At 43.5% G+C, this 20,744-nt stretch overlaps 1 protein-coding gene across 8 annotated transcripts in view; it reads left to right on the top strand.

Annotated features, from left to right (window-relative positions):
- Positions 1–20,397, top strand: part of ARHGEF3 (Rho guanine nucleotide exchange factor 3) — a 245,248-nt gene extending 224,851 nt beyond the window's left edge. For 6 of the 8 annotated variants that reach the window (XM_037019264.2, XM_037019266.2, XM_073230740.1 and 3 more), the window contains 7 exons: positions 390–452; positions 2,200–2,296; positions 2,464–2,540; positions 7,220–7,477; positions 12,765–12,935; positions 16,216–16,402; positions 18,177–20,397. In XM_037019264.2, the coding sequence (XP_036875159.2) occupies positions 390–452; positions 2,200–2,296; positions 2,464–2,540; positions 7,220–7,477; positions 12,765–12,935; positions 16,216–16,402; positions 18,177–18,529 (1,206 nt within the window). In that variant the 3' untranslated portion in view covers positions 18,530–20,397. The remainder of the gene's footprint in view (positions 1–389; positions 453–2,199; positions 2,297–2,463; positions 2,541–7,219; positions 7,478–12,764; positions 12,936–16,215; positions 16,403–18,176) is intronic. The other 2 variants (XM_037019267.2, XM_017680208.3) reach the window with 1 other exon arrangement.
- The last annotated feature ends 347 nt before the right edge of the window (positions 20,398–20,744 follow it).

Here is a 20,744-nt window from a genome sequence, read left to right as displayed (position 1 = left end):
ATTTACCATGATGGCCACTCACAGTAGAGAGGCAGAATCCATGGCTCACACTATTAATTATTTTGCCTAAAATAGTTCCCTCTTGTCTGGCTGCATCAAAATTCTGTGACATGAAAGATGACCTGTTGCATTAGAAACATATGTGGAACCTCTCTCCTACATACAGATAAAGCACATTATACAGAAGTGTTGTACAATCTTCCCTTTGCAAAAGCAAAATTTCTCAGCCACGAGATGCATTTGCTACAGGTTAACATTTTAAGAACCCTTTGAAAATACTTAAAGAAATAAGCAGATTTGGGGCTTTGAGCCCTGGAACCAGCACTGTTTGAATCTGGTCTCATAAACGAAGGGAGACGTCAGCAGATGCGTTTTATCTTTTCCTGCAGGCCATCTTCGAGCTTTCTCAAGGAGAGGAAGACTTGATAGAGGACTTGAAATTGGCCAAAAAGGTAAATTTAACTCTGGTGATCATTGGAGTTACTTCATATTTCATTCTTCTGAGTAATTTCATAATTCTAAGATTATGCTTTATGAGCACTCCTTTTTATAACAAGACAGCTCATCGAAAGTTGAGAAGAATGTGCACAAACCAAGCAGTGGGGGAAAATGACTCAAAAGAAGGTGCCCTGGACCGGCATCCTAGGGGTCCCCCTCTGCGTGTACTAGGTTAATCAGGAGGTGTTCATAGAGGTCTGGCTTCATGTGTATTTATGTCCTAGAGGTCTCCCCTGTGAGGGCTTCTCAGCCATGGGAGACAGTGTGTGGTGTCTTAGAAATCGAGTCATTTGGGTCTGATGAGTGGATAAAGTGGTTAAGTGAGGCAGTTGTGCACTTTCATGTAAGTTAGGGTCTCTTATATGGAAACTTGTTTTTTAATTTGTGTGCTGGAAGAGGAAACCAATGCCTTGTAGCCTGTATAATCTCGACAACAGCCCTACTTCAATACCCTTTCTGTTGCACTGCCTCCCACCAAAGCTAAAATCCAGCTCCTTCGTCTGATAGTCACAGCCTTCTCGAAGACTCAGAGTTGGAAAGATGCCTCTCTTACGTGTCTTTAGTTCAAATTTCTGCTGATATGAAGTCCCACCTGTAGCATTCCTGGGAGATGGCCATCTGTGCTTTGCTTGGACATGGCCAAGAAACTGCGTCTTATCAGGGCTGTAGGAGGAGGAAGACGGAGAGGCCAAGGAAGGTGTTTGGCGCTGGGAGATGGCTTGCTGGTCATTATGTCCACTCTTCCCTTTTGTGTCAAGATGTCCCAAACCCAAGTGCCCTGCGATGTTTCCCTGCCGCCCTGTGGTGGCCCTCCCTTCCTGGGAGCCCTGCCTTTTCCTTGCGGCCGCCCATATCCACCCGTCCTCCAGGAAGTGGCTCAGATCTCAGTTTGTTTTTCACCTCTGCGTACTGCCTTCTTCTCTGTGCCAAGCAGCTCGTCTGTAAAATCTTCCCTGACCCACTCCAGCTTTAATTCTCTGACCCTCTAGAGCACTTACGATCTGATAAGTTTTTGCTGCCATGTGACATCTCTCCTATATTTAATCTTGAACTGTTTTTGAAACATATATTTAATTTTCCATGAGTTTTTCTTACCTTCCCAATTAGCTTTATAAATCACTTAAAGGCAGGAAGCATGCCATCTGAGTCTCTGTATTCTATTGCGGTGCCCTGGGCATAGTTGTGTGTTATTGTTGTTTAATTGCCATTAACAAGAAGTGATGACATTTGTGGAGATTTTGTTCTGTTTGCTTCAAAGCAATGGTAAAGAATGCCCATCACGTTTTCTTTTTTTACTTTACTTGCTTAAATATGGACTAATTGAAGAGAAACTGCTGGAAACTAATTTCAGCAGTGAAGGAAAAGTTCTGTCTGTAGGATCTTGGAGGAAGTCAATTTTTAAAACATTGTACAACATTTTAAAACACAGTGTATCAAATCTGTTCTATATTTAGGATTTATGCCCTTTCCTAGATGTATGAATAAAAAAAACTTCCTAAAACGTGTTTTGGTTTATCAGCAACCACAGAAGGCTTGAGGCAAAGCTGGGTTCCCATCTGCTCCAGCCACACCCCTCTGCCGTCTCTGAAGTGTCGGGGAGAGCCAAGTATTTTGTTATTGTCTAGGGCCGCTCAGAAGCCATGTACATTAACAACTGATTTCCTCTGATTTTAAACATTTGCTTCCCTCTCGCCCTCGCAGGCGTATCACGACCCCATGCTGAAACTCTCCATAATGACAGAGCAAGAGCTGAATCAAATTTTTGGAACACTGGACTCCCTCATTCCTCTACACGAAGGTATAACTTGGTTCCCAGAACGCGTCGTGACTTGTAGCGTTGAGTTGTCTTTGAAAAAGTCGTGATTATGTAATAACGTGCTCAGCCTAGAATCCACTTCCATCCCTGTTCAGATTTGAATGCCTAACAAAATAAGCATTCTGGTTTTCTTCTTTGTTTTTCACCAGAGCTCCTTCGTCAGCTCCGAGATGCTCGGCAGCCTGATGGCTCGACCGAACACGTCGGTCCCATCCTCGTGGGCTGGGTGAGCAGAGTTCTTTGGTCTTGATTAAAGATGAGTTTCAATGATGTAGATGGGGTTTCATTTTTGCTAGACTTTGTTATTGACAAAAATTGGTTTCACATTAGCAAAAATCAAAAAAGCAAATTCCTAGCAAAATTTATCCTCACATTTAGGCTTTATCTCTTCAAAACACAGCAACAGTTTTTCTTCCTTATACAGAGTTACAGCATGTAAAGATACCATGGCCTTTTTGCAATAAAATAAGTAAAGGCACACATGCAACTGTGACTAGCGTTACAGCAAATAAAACTAATTAATATTCTATTCCAGTAAAAATTCATGGACATCTTCCCATCCATCATCAAAAGAGAGCTTTTATTCAGGCTACAAAAATAGTTTCTTAGTCAAATACAGTTTTGTAAAGAAGGTAATAACTAAATGTTGTTAATGTTCAGCCTATAACTAACCCTAAGTAACTTCATAGGAAAACTTGGTATTATGCTGACCTTCCTCCCAAGTCACCCATTCCCTTTTCTAACTAAGTTAGCTGTGACCTTAGATCAGTAGGTCTCAGTTTATGGTGCTGGGGCTGAATTTGTATTTTATTGGGTATATAATGTGATTGCTCATCTACTTAATTTACTTGAGACAAAGCATGCAGTCCATTTTGCCACAGTCCCCACTACTCCCTATGATTGCATTTTTGTTTCCTTCTTTGAGTCCTTGAGTGTTCACCCCAGCTCCAGGTGCTTTTCATTTGTTACGAAGCAGGTAATGAAAACAAATTACTTCGATGACTTCTTTCAGGCAAGATTAGGTCTCTCATCCCTCTGACCCATACAGTGTTCCAGAAAAATAGTCAGGAAATGCCACAGCAGCAAATATTAGAGTCAATCTACTGTTTGGAGAGTGCTGTGAAGACTGAAAATCCTATTATCATCATGTGAGTTCTCTTTTTCCAGTTACTTTTGTATTTGTATTGTAACCTTCCTAGACTTTAAGATTCCTAAGTTTTGAGGTTGATCTCTTACTGCTTCTCAGTTCCTGCCTTGATTAATAAACTTTGAGAGTTTAATGACTGAGACAGTTTTAGTTCAAGAGTCAATTTTAGCCCCAAGGCTGAACCATCCCAAGAGTATCTGAAAGACAAGTAATGTCCTAAGATGAATAATTTAGAAAATGGGCCTTAATATTTCAGCAGAGATCGCTCACCTTATATTTTTGACTTCTGTTTTAGTACGAGCTGTGGTAGATGTTCTGACTTCTTGAGCCCACAAAGAAATTTCTCCAAAGAAGCCAGCCAGAGACAGAGAAGGTGCAATTGAGAACAGAGAGTCTCCCTCAGTATTTCTTAAATTTAGGGAGTCTGTGGGCTGCCTTGGTGGGAGCAAAGGGCCAATGAGGCCACTCCTCAGAATCAGCACTATCGGCACGATGACAGCTTTGTTTTTGACGAGAAGGCAAGATAGAAACTACATGGCTTCCTTAGACACACACAAACGATCAGTTCATACCAGAAGCAAAAGTGTAAACAATTGCCTTATCGCTAGTTTTTTTTTCTGAAATAAATGCTTGTCATTTTTATTAGGAAATTGGTTTGATGTGGGGGTAGCTTTCCAGTCCTTCCTGGTACATACCTAAAGGAAGGAATACCCAAGTATGTGCCAGTCCATTGCTATTTGGACCCTTCACACATCAAATCAGGACTTGCAGCTTGAAGAGCCGCCTAAAATTAAACAACTGGCCCCTTGTTGCCAGCCCTCATGAGAAATGGCCCTCATTTATTAGGCCCAGTGAGCTGTTAAATGTTTTCCCTCTTAACTACAGATGTGTCCATGCGAGTGGGAACCGTAAACCAAGAGGTCCGTCTGTTTGAGTTCTGGTCTTTTTAACAGCACTAAACAAACATCTTAGTGGACTTTGATTGCAAAAAGTCAAAGCCCATTCGACCCATGAAGAATTGATTTATTTGCCCCCAAAGGAAAAAAGTGAAGAAAAAAAACCCTTTTAAACAAGTGAGCCTCCCAAGTGGGACAGCTCTGGCCAGTCCTTTTGACCTTTGAATGAATCAGTTACTCTTATCCTGAAGACCTGAAACAGGCTGGTGGTTTTTTCCAGGGGACACCCTGGTTCCTGGGATCAGTCTGCTCCCATAAGCCTCCCCTCTCGTAGAGAAACAAAGTCCCAAGTGACTTATCTTCATGCTAATGTGTTTTCAGTAATAAAATAACTTATGTGCTGTCCCAGGCACCAAGTTTAATGTTAATTTGGGTTCTAATTAAATTTTAATTCCAAAGAGAGACACAGGGTGTGTGGAAACAACAAAAAAATGGATTTGTCCTATTGCTTTTCACATTGTTAGGGAGAGAGTATTTCTAAAGAAAGTGTAAGTTTCCCTTATGAATTCCTGATAGTCTATTAAAAAGATGCCAAGTAGTTCAGAGCTTTGGAGGGAGGGAAGAATACACTTCAGACTGGTTTTCTTTCTAGCTGAGCAAGTAGCTTTCCTTCTCTAACCCACAACTTTTGCAATAAAAATATTTTAGGGATAAATAATGTTCATAGTTAGTACTTACTCATTCTTAAGCCAAGCTCCATGTTACACTTTTTATCTGCCTTATCTCATTAAGATAGGAGGACATTAGTGCATGTACTTTGTAAGTGGGGAAACTGAGGCTCAGAAGGGTCACCTAACTAGTAACCATCCAAGTTAGGCTTTGAACCTTATTCTCCCTGGTTCCAGAGTCTGTCCTCTTAACCTCACTGCATTATCGCCTCTCACATTTTATGTAAGTGAGTGTGTAAATATTTAGCAACCAAGATGTTCTCAGTTCCCTGTCTAGGTGTAGATCACTTACAGCCTGTCCTAGCCAATGGGCTGACCCGGATGGCCTTTCAGTTCATGCCCAGGAAATGAGCGCCCTGCCAGGTGTGAACACAGGACCAGAGGCGGATTTGGTTGCCATGGGAGCAGGGCAGGATCAGAGAGAGTAATGGCCCAGTGAACAGGGAGCAGTGGTGTGGTCGGATGGCTAATTTATGTGCGATAGTTACTGCTGATTTGTTTCTCCATAATGAAAACTGGGTATTTCCAGCTCCTTTTAAAAGGTGAGGAAGTGGAAATGAACTTAAGAGGGCCTTAGGCTCTTTTTTAATTAACTCGGAAAATCTCAATCATAATCAGCAATACCACATCTGGGGTGTATATATGCAAGTACATAGTGTGTGTGTGTGTGTGTGTGTGTGTGTGTGTAAGTATGTGTGTAACCAGTTATTATTTTCAAATATAAAGTTGAGGAAAGAATTTCTGCAGCTCTTTTTTAACAACAACAAAAATATATTTTTATAACATGTAAGAAAGATCGATATTCCCAAGAAACATTAAACTCAGCAGTGAACTTCTTAAACATTACTTCCATGCTATCTTTTTTGGTTTCAATCACTGAGAAAACAATTTCCATAAGAAGTATAAAAGACTCAGCAGAATATTTATGCTTTGACCCACTGTTCAGATGCTATCACATGTGTTTTTCGGTCATGTTCCCAAACCGTCAAGCATTACCTAATGTGGTAATCCATTGAGCATACATTTGCTCATTCAGGATGCAATCTTGGAATGTCTGCTGGATAGTGGGCAAGTGCAAAGGGCTGAACATGCAGGAATGAAAGACCCTCTTGCTACTCTTGCACTGAATCCCCCCGCAGAGCAGGTGTCGTGGTCATTGGGGCTTCCTAGTCCACGGGAGAGAAGCAGACACAGAGGCCATGGGCTGCATTTTATTGCCTCCAGTAACTTCCTGGAAGCTGACTGCCCATGCATTAAGATGCCAAGTCTTGGGTACTCCCCTGTTAGGGAGGAATGGAAAAGGAAGATGAGCAACCTTTCTTTTGCCGAGTGTCTGACACCCTGTCTGTGCCATGTGACCGATGGGACATGTCAGGGAAATTGGTATTTTGCTGGATGGAGATAGTGGAATTGAAGTGTTCCAATGTCTTTAAATTGTTCTTTGCGTGGTATTGTGATGTTAACCATTAGGTGTGGCTCAGAATCATTTCTGGCCTGCCAGAATTAATTTAGAAGATTTTTCTAAATGCTTCCTGCATCTCATTTTTAAGTAATTATACTTTTGCTTTAACTTCTTGGAGTTCTTTCTAATTGGGCCACCTTAGAATCAGCTAACCTTAGACTAACGTAGAGGTGCTTGCACCGAGCCACATAAAGGGCTTGCTGTCTACTTTGTTTTTACATCATTAAGTCTTCCAGATTAGTTTCTTATAAATAATTTTAAGAGAAATCCTTTTTCTTTTTAATAGGAAGCTTTCCCTTCACCAGATACTTTTGGGAGCTTAGAAAAATTCTAAACTTTGTGCATAGGCAGTAATTCCAGTTCTTTTGTTTCCAGCCTAGATTGGCAAAAATGCAAACAAATTATGATAGGGGTCTTAGCAACCAAGAAAGGAAACCTGCAACAGAGAAAATAACCTCGTGAAAGCAAGCCAGTGCCTAAACACACTGTGCATTGCCCGCCCACCATGATGGAGTTTCCATAGGTCCGCCTCCTCCAGCCCTGCAGCTCAAGGAATGTTGACCAGGCCTGGAGACCAGTTAGGTTTTGTTCAGCCCCAGTGAGTGATGTTAGCTCGCAGCTTCAGAGCACGATGATGTTAATGCTCCAACCTTCTCTGATGTTGTTTCTTAGCTGCCTTGTCTCAGCTCCTATGACAGCTATTGCAGCAATCAAGTAGCCGCCAAAGCTCTGCTGGACCACAAAAAGCAAGATCACCGCGTCCAAGACTTCCTACAGCGATGTTTAGAATCCCCCTTTAGCCGCAAGCTAGATCTCTGGAATTTCCTCGATATTCCAAGAAGCCGCCTGGTGAAATACCCGCTTCTTCTCCGAGAAATCTTGCGGCACACGCCAAATGATAATCCGGACCAGCAGCACCTGGAGGAAGCTGTACGTTTGTCTCTGTCTCCCCTTGTTACTTCCCCGTAATGGCTAGAGGATTGGGTGACTAGGTGCATGAAGGCTCTGTGGGTCCCCACTTTGGCTTGGCATCAACCATGTTCTGATTTTACGAGTCATTCTTCTTCCCCTGCCTCAGTTTCCTGATCTATAAAATTTAGTGTTTCTATGAAATGTAGTCTAAGGTCCCTTGGGTCTAAAATTTCTTGAGCTTGTCTAGGTGACTCTTCAATTTCTTATAGGTGCTGTGAGGATTGAGAGCTCTGTGTGGATTTTAAATAGAATATCTTTGTTTAGTTAACAAATGGGAGTTGTCTTTTACCTTTGCCCCACAGCCCATCTGTGCAGTTGGCACCCACTTAAAATCCGGCTCTCCTCGGCCTTTGATTGCAGGGGGTTGGGGGGAGTGCATAGTCAAACCTGCTCACTGGCAAATGTTTATTAAAAGTATGGGAAATACAGATTCTTCCCGAGCAGCAACAGAAAACCAGGAAAAAATGGGATGCAGATCATGAGACTATTGCAAACTGTGAGCATTCTGCTCACAGGGCTTGGTTCCTATTGGGGTGCTCTGTGAGCCAGGGCCCAGGAGACAGCAGGCTGGGAGGAGCGGATGGCCTGGGCAGAGGTGTGAGGTAATGGCAGAACAGGTCTGCCCAGAATTCCTGTGGATCAGTCCACCTGGGGTTGAGGGTACTTGGAGCAGCAGGCGAGAAGGCAGAGGATGGAATTCAGATCCGATTATGGAGGGTTTCCAATATCAGTTTGAGACATTTTCCTTTTCTGTTTTCTGATTTTTGTTTTCTAAGTAGCTGGGCTTCAGGGTTCAAACACCAGCTCCATTGCTGACAGGCTGAGTAGCCTTGAATATATTCCTGTCCTCTTCAGAGGACGGAGGATAGAGGAGGAGGAGACTCCAGGCAGGGAGGCAAGTGGGGAGGGTGCCACATATCCTAACTGCACGGTGTGCAGTCATGGAAATCTGCTCAGGGAGGTAGCCGTGCAGATAAAGGCAAAGACCCGTTCAAAGGGCTCATTCCCTGGTGGGTCTGGTACAATAACAGAAAGAGGATATGCAATAGGGGATTTGAAAATCAGAAGTCATGAACCTGCTAAGCATCTCCTCTCGGAGAATGGTTTACTAATAAGTGGTAATAACGACACCACAATAATAGTAATGCCTGCCGACATTTCTTGAATACCCAGTAAATCAGCTGTATGCAATTGTCTTATAGCTTGTGTATCTCGTTTAATCCTCTTAGTAACCCATGAGATAGCTGCTCTTGTTAGGACCATTTTCCAGTCGGGGCTTGCAGGGCTGAAATAACTTGCCCAAGCACCGAGCCAGCAAGTGACAGAGTTGAAGCCTGAACCATTGTCAGTGTAGACCGCAAATCCCGTGCCCTTTCTCCCTCTTTGTGATCCTATACCATGAAGCGGAAAGCCTGGCTGCTTCTTTGAGCTCCTGTTGCCTTTGGAGTTGCAGAAAGCTGCCTGGCCCCCAGGCTTTGTGGAGCGACCTCACTGGTGCAGATGTGGGCCGGGTGCATCCTTACAGGGATGGAGGGGGTGGAGGAAAGGCTTCTGACTCCAGACACACAGGGACCAGGCCCCCACCCCAGCTTGGAGCGGGGACACGGGCACCAGGGATGAGGCCCAGCTTGCTTCACTGTGTCTGTTTCTATTACGGAGAACAGTGAACAGAGGTGCCGCCTCTCCATATTTCAGCCCAACGAGTGTGTGGTCCGCAGGAATGGAAACACGGGGAGCTCCAGCTAGCATAAATAATTACTTTTCTGATGCACATGAGCCTGCTCTGAGTTTTGCTATAAAGATTTTCTCTTTTCAATATGCAGCATGACAGAATAACACTCTGTTTAAAAAAACACCCAGTGAGCTAAAGTTTGAATTTAAAAACAGGTAAGAATATGATCACTTTCAATGTGAAAGGACGTACCGGTTTCCCTTGTGCATAAAAGGTGATGCCGTTTTCCAACATTGCATCTGCACCTGGTTATTCCGGCAGGTATGTGTGTGAAGCACGGGAAACCCACATTCGAAAATGTCTGCAAAGCCAGTCTTTAAATGTCCCTTTACACCAGAGAGGCTGAGCCACTTTCTTTTTCTTCTTTTCAGAATCCTTGTGGCGTTACCCCAGATGAGCAGAAATATTTAGCCCTGTACGCTGGGGTGTATTGTCAATGTTTGATCAACATAAAACCCACAGAACCACTGTAGCTTGACTTTTATGTTCCCTGGATAAGTTTTCCACCTATGAAAAAGGAAGAGTCAGGGGACTCTTAAGTGAACTGCTTCAGCACCAAGCATTCAGTCCTATGATGAGATGTAAAGAAAAGTCTTGCCTTTCGTGCAATATATAAGCTACCATGTCTTTATTAGAATTTCTCAGTAGTGTTTTGGAGGGTTGCTAGAAATCCCCCCCAGTAGAGAATAGGACTCTGGGTGTTCAGATTTTCCAGAGATCTGGTTGTTTGTTTTAAATTCTAAGGATTGTTTCTGCCAGAAAACGATCCTGCAGACCATCTCTTCCCTCCGCCTACTGCTCTTTCCCAGCTCCTTAAAAGAGAAATGACCGGACCCAATGAGAAGAGCAGGTCTGCTCTGGTGCAATGACAGTGCAGGCTGCTATTCTTGGTTCATGTCAGGAGCCTACAAGTAGATGATATTACTGCACAAGGGACCAGACAGACAGTGCTTTCAGATTCTGCTTTGAGGATGACGATTCCAACATGCGTGGGCTTTATCCCTGTTCTGTTCTGTTCTGTTACCACGCATTTCTCATCAGCTCCCCTTACCAGGCCCTTCCCTTCAGTTTGAGGCCTGATGAGAGATGCACCAGTAAATGTAATTTAAATGCACAGCTACCATGACAGTTTGCCCTTGGCAATCTGGTATATGTAACTTTATTCCCTGCTGCAGTCCTGCAGAAATAAATACCTCTTAAGACCAGTGCAGAGAGATTAGACACACATGGTGTATAGGTGGATATAAATACAAAACCACATTTTTAACAAAAGCAAGCCCAGAGTTACTCTTCGAAATGTTCACAAAGAATGTGGAATAACCCCAATTGTTTCTATTGTTTTGTCTCTTTAGATTTTTTTCAAATACCAGAAAAAGAAGCTGCATTCAAAAGTAGTCCTTGCTGCCTAAGGAACCACTGTGGCATTTGTATTTATTAATCTCCAAGTGATATGCCAGCTGTTCAGTTCCTGAGTTAAATTAGGAAATGACCACATCTTCATGCTCATAGCACATCGTCTTCCTGGTTTCCTGGGCACTGGCAGGAAACTTAGAAAATGGACTCAAGTGCTGGCTAATTCCAGCTGCCTGGGTACACCCTGTAGTAGCTAACTGAGGAGATGAGCCCCAGCAATTAATGCTAAGATCCTTAAAGGAAAGGAAAAAGTATGGGTTTCACTGCATATTAAAAGCCTAGTAAGGTAAAAAAATTAAGGTAGACGTGAAACAGTTTGCTCTGATGATACATCCCACATATTTTAAAGCCTCTTGAGTACAGGGACCTTGTGTCACTTCTTTGAATGCTGCCATCTAGTCAACCACTGGGTGGCTGCTTACAAGTCTGAGTTGAATTAATCAGAAGGATGAGACATAGCTCTAGAATATTTTTTGAAATTTCTTTTTTGTTTTTTGAATGTAACAATAAGTAATCAATCTTATTTGAAAACCAAGAGAGGGGGAAAAAAGAGAAAGTTTGTATACCAGAGTGTTCTTTTTATTAATTGTCTTGTGTCAATAAAACTCAGATTAATTTCATGGCATTTATATTTAATATTAGGTTGACATCAAAGGCCAAAAAAGATCCTTTTATGGCACAAAGAGCCTGTATCTTTTATAATAATTTGTGTTTTTTTTCAACTGTTGAAGTAGTGCTACTACCAAAATTTGAGAAACAGAGAAAAGACTAAATAAATAAGCTTTGACATTTTTAATAGCTGCAAAAGCATACAGATGATGCATCTGTCCAAAGGATACAGTTACCAGACTTCAGCTCAGAGCTGAAATGCATGGAAGTGCCAAAGTTGTAACTGGGTAGAAGTTTTCATTCAGTAGTTTTTGGCCAAAGGCATCATTTCACTGACAAGTGGAAAGTAACCACTTCACAATCTTAGAATTCACTACCACTTCAACACATTATAAGATCTGGTAGGTGCTTGCTGAGGAAGGACCACTTTTAAAACCTTCTTTTCAGAGATGAATTTGTTTTCCCATTAAGCAAATGTGACCAAGAAGAGGCCTTCCTAACATGTCTCATCTGTTAAATTCTTTTCCATTAATAACCCCACAAGAAAAATGGGACCATTGGTCTTGTCACTGTTAAGGGGCAGAGAAACCCTCCTGAGGAAGGCATCACTTTGCCTTGATTGGTGTCACTGAGTTTTTACTCAACCAATTTCTTGTTCCTTTGTTTTCTAGTATTTTCTACTTTTAGACCTATATCCACATGATAAAACAACACATCAGAATAAATGTCCAGCGACATATCTCAGCGCTGTCCTCTGGTTTCGTTCCATTTTGTATCAGTAACAGCGCATCCACCCCTACCCCACCTTGAAACCCCCAACCCCCAACCTCTTCACACATGCTGTGGGCACGGGTGCGAGTCGTCACTCTTAGTGTCTTCTTCCATTCCTAGCTCTCTGTCCTTTATAAACCATTTGTTTTGCCCCTGAAAAGATAGCCAAACCATTTATTTGCACCCAATGTAAAAACGTTATTTGTAGGTTTGGTTGAGTACACACAGGGAGACCTTGAGACTGGGTTTCAGCTCCCAAGGTGATCCCTTTTCTGCATGACTACATTCTGCTTTGTTTTCTCTCCTTGACCAGATTGTTTTCTCTGTCTGTGTTTTCGACATTGTGAGCATGTTTTAAGAAAGTGTGATATGGAGCTCAGTAGTGTTATGAGTCCTGATTACCACAAGCTGTACTTTCTCTCTCTTCTGCTCAGAGATAATTAATGCATCAACCTTAGTTTTACACATAATGCAAATTATGTGTTAAGTGTATAAATATATATGTATGTGTGTGCATATGTGTATGTGTATCGGTGGATAGAGAGGCACATATATTGAAAGCAGTTATTATTTTTCCCTTTTCCCAAAGCAGCAGCTTGGCTAACAGAATCTCAGAATTAGATCCAAGTGTATCTTGGTGACCTTCTAGGCTGAACCCCTGGGACTTGTTGGTGTGAATGGCTTGTTTACTTTCCCCGACTTTCTTCTTTGTTCCCATAGATAAACATCATTCAGGGAATCGTGGCAGAAATCAACACCAAGACTGGGGAATCTGAGTGCCGCTATTACAAAGAGCGGCTCCTCTACTTGGAGGAAAGCCAGAAGGACTCCCTAATCGGCAGCTCAAGAGTGCTGTGTTGCCATGGAGAACTGAAGAACAACCGGGGTGTGGTGAGTGGCTGGCCTCCCCCAGCGCTTGATCCCTTCAATGCCCAGCCTCCTGTTACTTCGCCTTCCCTATCTGACAAAAAATTGCTTTTTCAGTGTCTTTTCTGTCATAGGATTCCATTTATATGGATATATATAATTATGTACATTGTATATACTTTATAAGATATCTATACATATGTATACTTACCTTTTTCTCGTGACCAATACATATTCCGAAAGAATTTTGGAAACCAACATAGGGTGGCCAACTTTTTATTTTGTTTGATGAGGACCTTCAAAATCAAATGCAGAACCGTTAACATCGCCTCCCACTCTGATATCAGAAAACAAAGGGTGACTTGAACAGAATGTTAAATATATATGATCTCAGGAAAAGTCAAAATCTTAAACTGAATGCATTTTGCTTTATGAGAAGTTCTTTGCTTTCTTATGGATTGGTATACATCCATAGACTGCCACTTTAAAACCTGCTTTTTTATTTTTATTTTTTAATGATAACCCAGCCTCCATTAGGTGCATATCTAGCACTGACCTGCAGGTATTCCATTTCCTGGCTTTGATTCCTGAGTAGATATTGAAATTATTCCTCCTCTCCAATCATAGCAATGTGGACAAATCTCCCGTCGAGTGTTTACTACAGTGGCTTGTAATTCTCCATCGACCTATCAGTATCTTCCATTATACCATGCTCTTTTAGGGTAGAGGCCGTGCCTTGGCAATCCTTGGCAAACCCCGATTATGGGGACCTACCACGTACTAAGCACTCAGTAATGTCAGGTGAATGAATGAATGAATGGTTAGATGGATGAATGAATGAATGCTTGTATAAAGGAAGGATGGATTTGAATTATATGAGAGTCCCAGATTCATTCAATTCACCAGGCTATTTTTATGGGTAGTCAGTAGAAATTCATGCTTATATGTATATGATGTATTATAATTTTAGAGTTTTCATATACAAGTTTTATTATATATAATATAGAATTAAATTCAGTGTTGAGAAAGCCGTTGAGAGAGTCTTCACTTTGACTGCGTTTCATCTTCTGTATTCAGCTAACCCTTAGAAGGAAAGCCAAAGCGAGACTGAAGAGTTCTCAGTAAAGCTTTCATGACTTGAAGGACACCCTTTTGACTGGACTGTGAGGTGGCATTTATGAGCAGGCTTGGAAATGTTATTTGAAGTCAACTGCGTTCATATCGTAGCACCAGTTATCAGTGCGGCTGTGGATCCAGCCAGCTGATAGTGCCACAGAGGTAATGAGACCTGCCCCAGGCCATTGCTAGCGGCAGTGTTCCTGTTTGCCTCAAGAGTCACCGATGGCTGGAAAGCCACATTATGGGCTTCTTGCTGATTTTCTGGAAAGCACTGGACGTCTAATGTCTGATGCTCTGGCTCCTTGAACATTGATTCTTGCAGGACCTGTGGGAAATAGTCAGGAAAACGCATCACTCTGTGGGCTGAGGGACTGATCCCTTGCCATCAGTCAAGGGCTGACACTCGGTTTGGGTGTGTCTGAGGCACGAAAGATGAACTCTAGTTCAGATTTGCAAGCAGATATGTTTTTGAGAACAGAGATAGTAGTTAGGGTGGGAGTTTTGTTTTAGTTTTGGGATTTTTTTTTTCCCCCTAATAGAACTGTAGGAGTCATTAGGGACTAAGTCCTATGACAAGAAAAAAGCTTAATATTTTGAAGACTAAAAGAAGCTGAGACTAAGAAGAATTCTCAGTGATCATTCATAAATAAGGGTTATTTTTTAGAGGTTGCCCAGATAATCTGAGTTCAAACTGCCTACATTGGCTCGAAAATGGATCAAGCTAGAAACAGTGTAGAATCTCAAATAACCTTTAGTATGTAAAACAGTGACCACCCCCTTCCCTCCCCACCCCCAAAAGAAAAGTCTCACCACATTCTTCCTTTGTTGTTTTTAAATAAAGGTGTCATTGATATGCACTCTTATAAAGGTTTCACATGAGCAACATTGTATCGATTACATTCACCCGTATTATCCACATTCTTTCAGTATCTCCCCCAACCCCAACCCCCACTCCGGACAAAAAACCCTCAGTTTATTTATTGTGTGCTTCACCAGTGTCCTTCCATCCTTTTTGATGTACACTGAATCCTTTTGATAAACATAAAATCTCGCTGCCCAACCCCTGCCCACCCCAGAGCAGAATCATCATTCGTTCCCACCAGCCAACACCTGGTTGAGGTTTCGCGTCTGCAGGTTTTGGTGTCTGTAGTGGAGGGGGAGTGGGAAACCCACAAGTTTCTTTTCTCTCAAATATAAAATTAACTAACAAGGCTGAATGTGCCTCCTCTGCCCAAATCAAGACTCTAGTTTGAGTTTGCACCCCTAGTCTTCTGGTCTCCTTTTGTCGACCCCCGGTTTGACCCTCCTTGGTATTCCCCTGAGAAAACCAGAAGCCAGCTACATAGTTGTGGATCTTCTCATTCAATTCCTAAGCATTTCCAGACTGGGAGAGGAGTCTGGCACTTGGAATTGAATGGAGCTGCTTTATCCCAGGTCCGCCCAGCAAAATCACTTTCACGATGTGGTTTGAGAGAGGCCTTTATTTCTGAGATTTTTTTTTTTTTTTGGCCCATAACACACACATCGGTCGTCAGCCTTTTAATACAACCTGGTCAGAGAACAGAGGTTCTGATGGACTTGACCGAGGACAACCTCTTCGATCATCTTGGTGGCTCCGGCCCCTGGTTCCCTTAGGAATGTTCTCTCAGGGTTGCCAGGGGGAGAGCCCAGCTGAAGCTGAGGATCAGCTCTGTGGCTGAAGGACTCAGTGTTTTTGCAGGTTTAGGAAGCAAAGATTATATTAGGCTTTGATACACCAGCGTCCTCCTTCAAGGACTACTGTTTGTTTTGAGCTCTTAAAATTGTATTGGGTGCTGTGAACCAAAGTGGGGTGGGGCCCTAAGCTCTTTTCCTTCATTGCCCTTTTCATTCTGTTTCCCCTCACTTTTTCTCATGGGAGCTGGCGGCAGTGTGTGTCTGCACAGGTTGGGAATTTCAGTGTGAACGGTGCCTCTGGAGCTGGCCGCAGGTGGCTGTAGGCAGAACTGGGGCCCTGAGGAGGCGCTCCTGTAGGAAAGGCAAAGCATATGCATCTGGGAATACCTCCACCCTGCCCAGTCCCTGTTCTGGAGGTAGAGTCGAGCCTAGGCGGTCCTCATCCAGTATGAGGCTCGCACAGAAGTCCACTCATCAACCTCTCATTAGAGAGTCACTCAGGGAAATGATGTGGGTCCTTTCCTTCTAGAAACTACATGTCTTCCTGTTCCAAGAAGTCCTGGTGATCACTCGAGCTGTCACCCACAACGAGCAGCTCTGCTACCAGCTGTACCGGCAGCCGATCCCCGTGAAGGACCTCCTGCTGGAAGACCTGCAGGATGGAGAAGTGAGGCTGGGCGGCTCCCTGCGTGGGGCATTCAGCAACAATGAGAGAAGTACGGGGCACGGGCTTTGACCCTTTGGTCAGTGTGGGTCTCCTGGTTCAGAGGCAGTGGCTGCCTGGTGGCACAGAAGAGGCGTGGCCTGGGAATCAAACTGCATCCCGGGGCTGTCTCCTCACTTCCTGACTGTGGCACCTTGACCAACCTTTTGAGCCTCAGTTGCCCATCTGCAAAGTGGGGATGCACACATACCTACTTCATAAGCTTTAAGGATTAAGTAAGATACCACAGGTGAACCTGTTTGCACGTAACCGATACTCCTTAAGTACCTTTTCTCTGTCTCCTTCCATTGGACAAAAGCATCAAAGCCACCAGGTAGTTCCTGTGTGGATACCAGCTGCATAATGGTGGCTTCTGTAGGTGAACTGGCAGACTTGTCACTAAAGAGACATAAGAATGGATGGGTAGAGACTCTTACTTCTCCAACTTGAGACTTAATAACCAAAGGAATTACCCAAGAGAAGCTAAGATAGTGCTTACGGAGTCAGGTGTCAGTCTTCCAGGTGCCCATCACTGGTCTGGGTGCTGGTGACCCAAACAGCTAACCTCCTTGTTGCCATGGAACTTACGCTGTGGTGGAGATAAATGATAAACCAACCGGTATTCAGGTGCCGTTAAGAAAGGTAAATCCCAGTAAGGGATAGAGAGGGGTAGCACAGGAGGTCTGTTTGAGAGGACATGGTCAGGGAAGTCTGAGAAAACAGGATTTGAGCCTCTCATGCTAATGTTGGCATCATTGTTAAGGTGATTAATAGGTACTGTCTCTTACCACTCACCTGTCCCCCCACCCTTGTGGGCAGGGGTAGTGGTAGTGACATGTATTTCTTGAGTACTGACTACGTGCAGGGCACTGTGTAAGCACTTGCAGCTATTATTGCATCTGTCCTTCATATTGACCTCATATGGCAGGTTCTCTTCGTTTTTCCTGTTTTTCAAATAAGGAAACTGAAGACTTTAGAGGAGGTAAGGACTTGCCCCAGAGCAAAGGGCAGAGCCTGGATCTCCCTGACACGATGCTTCCCAGCCTGCTGGCTACAGGCGCGGTGCAGGAGGGCCGAACGCAGGCGCTTCTGGGAACCCAGCATGGCACATGGCACACAGGGCCCCTTAAGTGCCAGTTAACACTGTCATTATTAAACTAAATAAAATGTCTCCCATTTTGTGCACTACCATTTTTTTTAATGCACATAGTTCCTGTGGAAGTCATTAAAATTTCATTTTTAAATGAAACCGAATTTATGTCAGCTCTGAGTGTTCACATGCCTTCTCCATCCCTGGGTACTAAAGGTACAGGTCCTGTCCTGGGGTGGTCCATGCTTTGATGTAACAAAGAGCTTCTCACACTTGAAAAAGCTCTCGCTGGGGGCAGTAGTTGAAATACCACATTATCAGGCCCACCTTGGACCTGTTGCCTCCAAATCTCTAAGGGTAGCGCCCGGGTGTCTATATTTTTAACAAGTTCCCAGGGATTGTAATATGCAGCTATGTTTGGTAACCAGTATTCCAGGGTCCCCTGACATACAAGACTTAGTTGTTCCGAGCTGACAGCCATTTGCTGCCTTTGGAGGGCAAATCTTTGCCCTCTCCAGTTGATTGATAGTGGCTGTGCGGCAGAGCTGAGGCTTGCCCTGGATCGGTGGGGCACATCTCGTAATCCATTAGTGATGTCTGCCCTGGCACTGGGGGTCACTGTCCCTGACGTGTTATCTCTGACCCTGGGAAACACCTGTCCATTGACCTGTTTTTACGTGTGTTTTTTCATTTCTAGTTAAAAACTTCTTCAGAGTCAGTTTCAAAAATGGATCCCAAAGTCAGACCCACTCACTGCAAGCCAACGACACCTTCAACAAACAGCAGTGGCTCAACTGCATCCGTCAAGCCAAAGAAACAGTCCTGTGCACTACTGGGCAGGCCAGCGTGCATGCCCCTGAGGGACCGTTCCTAAATCCCGCCTCAAGGAGCAAGGAGCCACAGGGAGAAACAAAACTTGAGCAGATGGACCAATCAGACAGTGAGTCAGACTGTAGTATGGACACAAGTGAGGTCAGCCTTGACTGTGAGCGCATGGAACAGACAGACTCTTCCTGTGGGAACAGCAGGCATGCAGAAAGCAACGTGTGACCGAAGCATGTGTACCTCCTGGAAGTAGCCTGTGTCTTACCTGTACAGTATTTGCATTCCACACATGGAACGGTTTGGAGAAGCACTTTTTAATACTTTTGTGATGGTGTTGACCAGCCTCTTGTATCTGTCCCTTTGTCCCTAGTACTGTAACTGCCAGTCTGTCTGTGTGAGCCGGAATCTGTGGCAACTGCTACCCTGTGTTGTAGTTCACAAATGTCTGGATGGATGGAGAGGTACTTGAACAAGTTACTTTCAGTTGTCCTGCTGGATTTTTAAAAATAGAAAAGAATCTCTAAACTACTGTTTCTTGTAGTTCGCTTAAAGAGTCCATGTTTCTCTAGTGCTTTCCTAGCTCTTCGACATGGGAGCTGAAGGCACTGTTCTTAGAGGGCCTTGCAGAGAGGGCGTGAGGAAGTCACTCATGTATCTTGATGGCATTTGCAGGAAAACAGGGAAAGATCCATCCATGTGGTGAACTTGGCTGGATGTTATCCAGTCAGGAAGCATGAAAACATCCCTGGGGATCCTGGAGGCTAAATTCTGCAAAGGAGGAATCACTGTCTTGGCCTCGCCGTGTCACCCAGTGCAAATCGGATGCAACGATCTACCAGGACACGAAGTAGAGTCTGACCTTGTGAGGACTAGCTCAGAAGCCGCTGTCTGCTCTGCATCTTGAACTGCAAGGTGATGGCGCCAGCGGTCTCCGGCATAGTCGCTAGCTTGTCTTAGCCATTTCTAGCCTAAAACATCAGAGTAGGACTCAAAGGGCCTGGGAAAACCTGGCAGCGTAACAAGAAGACCCGTCTTAATTTTGTCTCATCGGCCTAGACCGGTTCATATTACACAGCATGGATGGAGAGGAGGAAGGGAGACTGACTCTGCTTACGGAAACAGGTGAGCAGAAGAATTTGCAAGAAGTACTGAATGACGTTAGGTGGGACACACGAAAAGAAAAGCAGGTCCAGTCCCTTCTGGGGAGGGCCGGAGCCTTGGATTTTCCTCCTCTGCCGTTGGGCCCTCGCGTGCCATCTCTGGCTCTGTGCTGTGATCGGAATCATCATTCCATTCCCCAGAGGCCACTGTAATGAACCCTATGATCAGTTAGGATTAGTTGGCCAAACTAGTAACCTCTTTGTCCAGCCTTGATTTCCAGTGCAGGGTGGGTCACAGACCTTAACAAAAGTTCCCTGAACACACAGAAAAGCTCCCTGTGAGTGTAAATATTAAGGGTGACCTGTGCAAAATGATACCCACACCAGCACTAGTCATACGATTCTAAATTATTGCCAAAAAAGTTTTTTTTTTTTTGTTTTTTTTTTTTTGTTGATCTTCTGTTGTCTTTCAAGTTTACAGAAAGGAGAGCAGTCGACGCTGTGTTGTCATTGTATCATGTCCATTTATCAGGTATAGTCAAAGAAGCTGTGTGACGAGATTTCTCAATATAAAAACAAGGCATATCACTTATTTTTCAAAACCAAAAAAAATATTGTGGTCCATTTTATCCTGTAAACCTATTTCTGTATTTATAGATTTGAAACGTGGTGAATTTTTTTTTTTTCTATTACAAGTTTATTTAAAACTGCTTCGTCTCTCAAGTCGTTGACGGATTTAGTGAGCAAATGAGCCTGATGCGCACAGGAGCAGAGAAAAGCCGAAAAAGTTGTTTGATCTCTGAGGAGAGGATGAATGAGTGGCTTTGCATAAGCCACTGGCACCTTTCGCCAGTTCCTTGAGAAATAGAGTCTGTTAAATGCTGGCTGGCCTACAGGAAGAAAGACAATGAATGTTTTGATGAAATGAATGTTTTTGTATAATGGCCTTAAACTTTTCTGGAAGCATTTCAAATAAATTGCATTAAAATGTCATCTTCTGTGTATAGTATATGCCCTGAAAACATCAGATTTCAACTATCTTTCTGGGAGGTTCTTTCCAGAAGTTTGGCCAAGTTGGACCCAACCACAAACTTTAAAATAGGGTGTGAGTTGAAATAAATGCTTTGATTTGATCCATCAAAGCTTTCACCAAACTCCTATTTCTGAGATCCACGTATTCCTGCACACTCTTCTCCCCTGACTTGTTCGTGTAACAGCTACATCTTGAATCTATACTGAGTGCCAGTCACGTGGTAAGTCATAATCGTTACAGAGAAGGGTCAAACCGCGCTGCTGGTGTGGCTGTTGATGAATTTGACACCAAGCAATGGAAGGCAAAT

The sequence above is a fragment of the Manis javanica genome, chromosome 3 (assembly GCF_040802235.1).
Source record: "Manis javanica isolate MJ-LG chromosome 3, MJ_LKY, whole genome shotgun sequence".
In the NCBI taxonomy this organism is placed as follows: Eukaryota; Metazoa; Chordata; class Mammalia; order Pholidota; family Manidae; genus Manis; species Manis javanica.
This window is presented reverse-complemented; position numbering and strand designations above follow the sequence as displayed.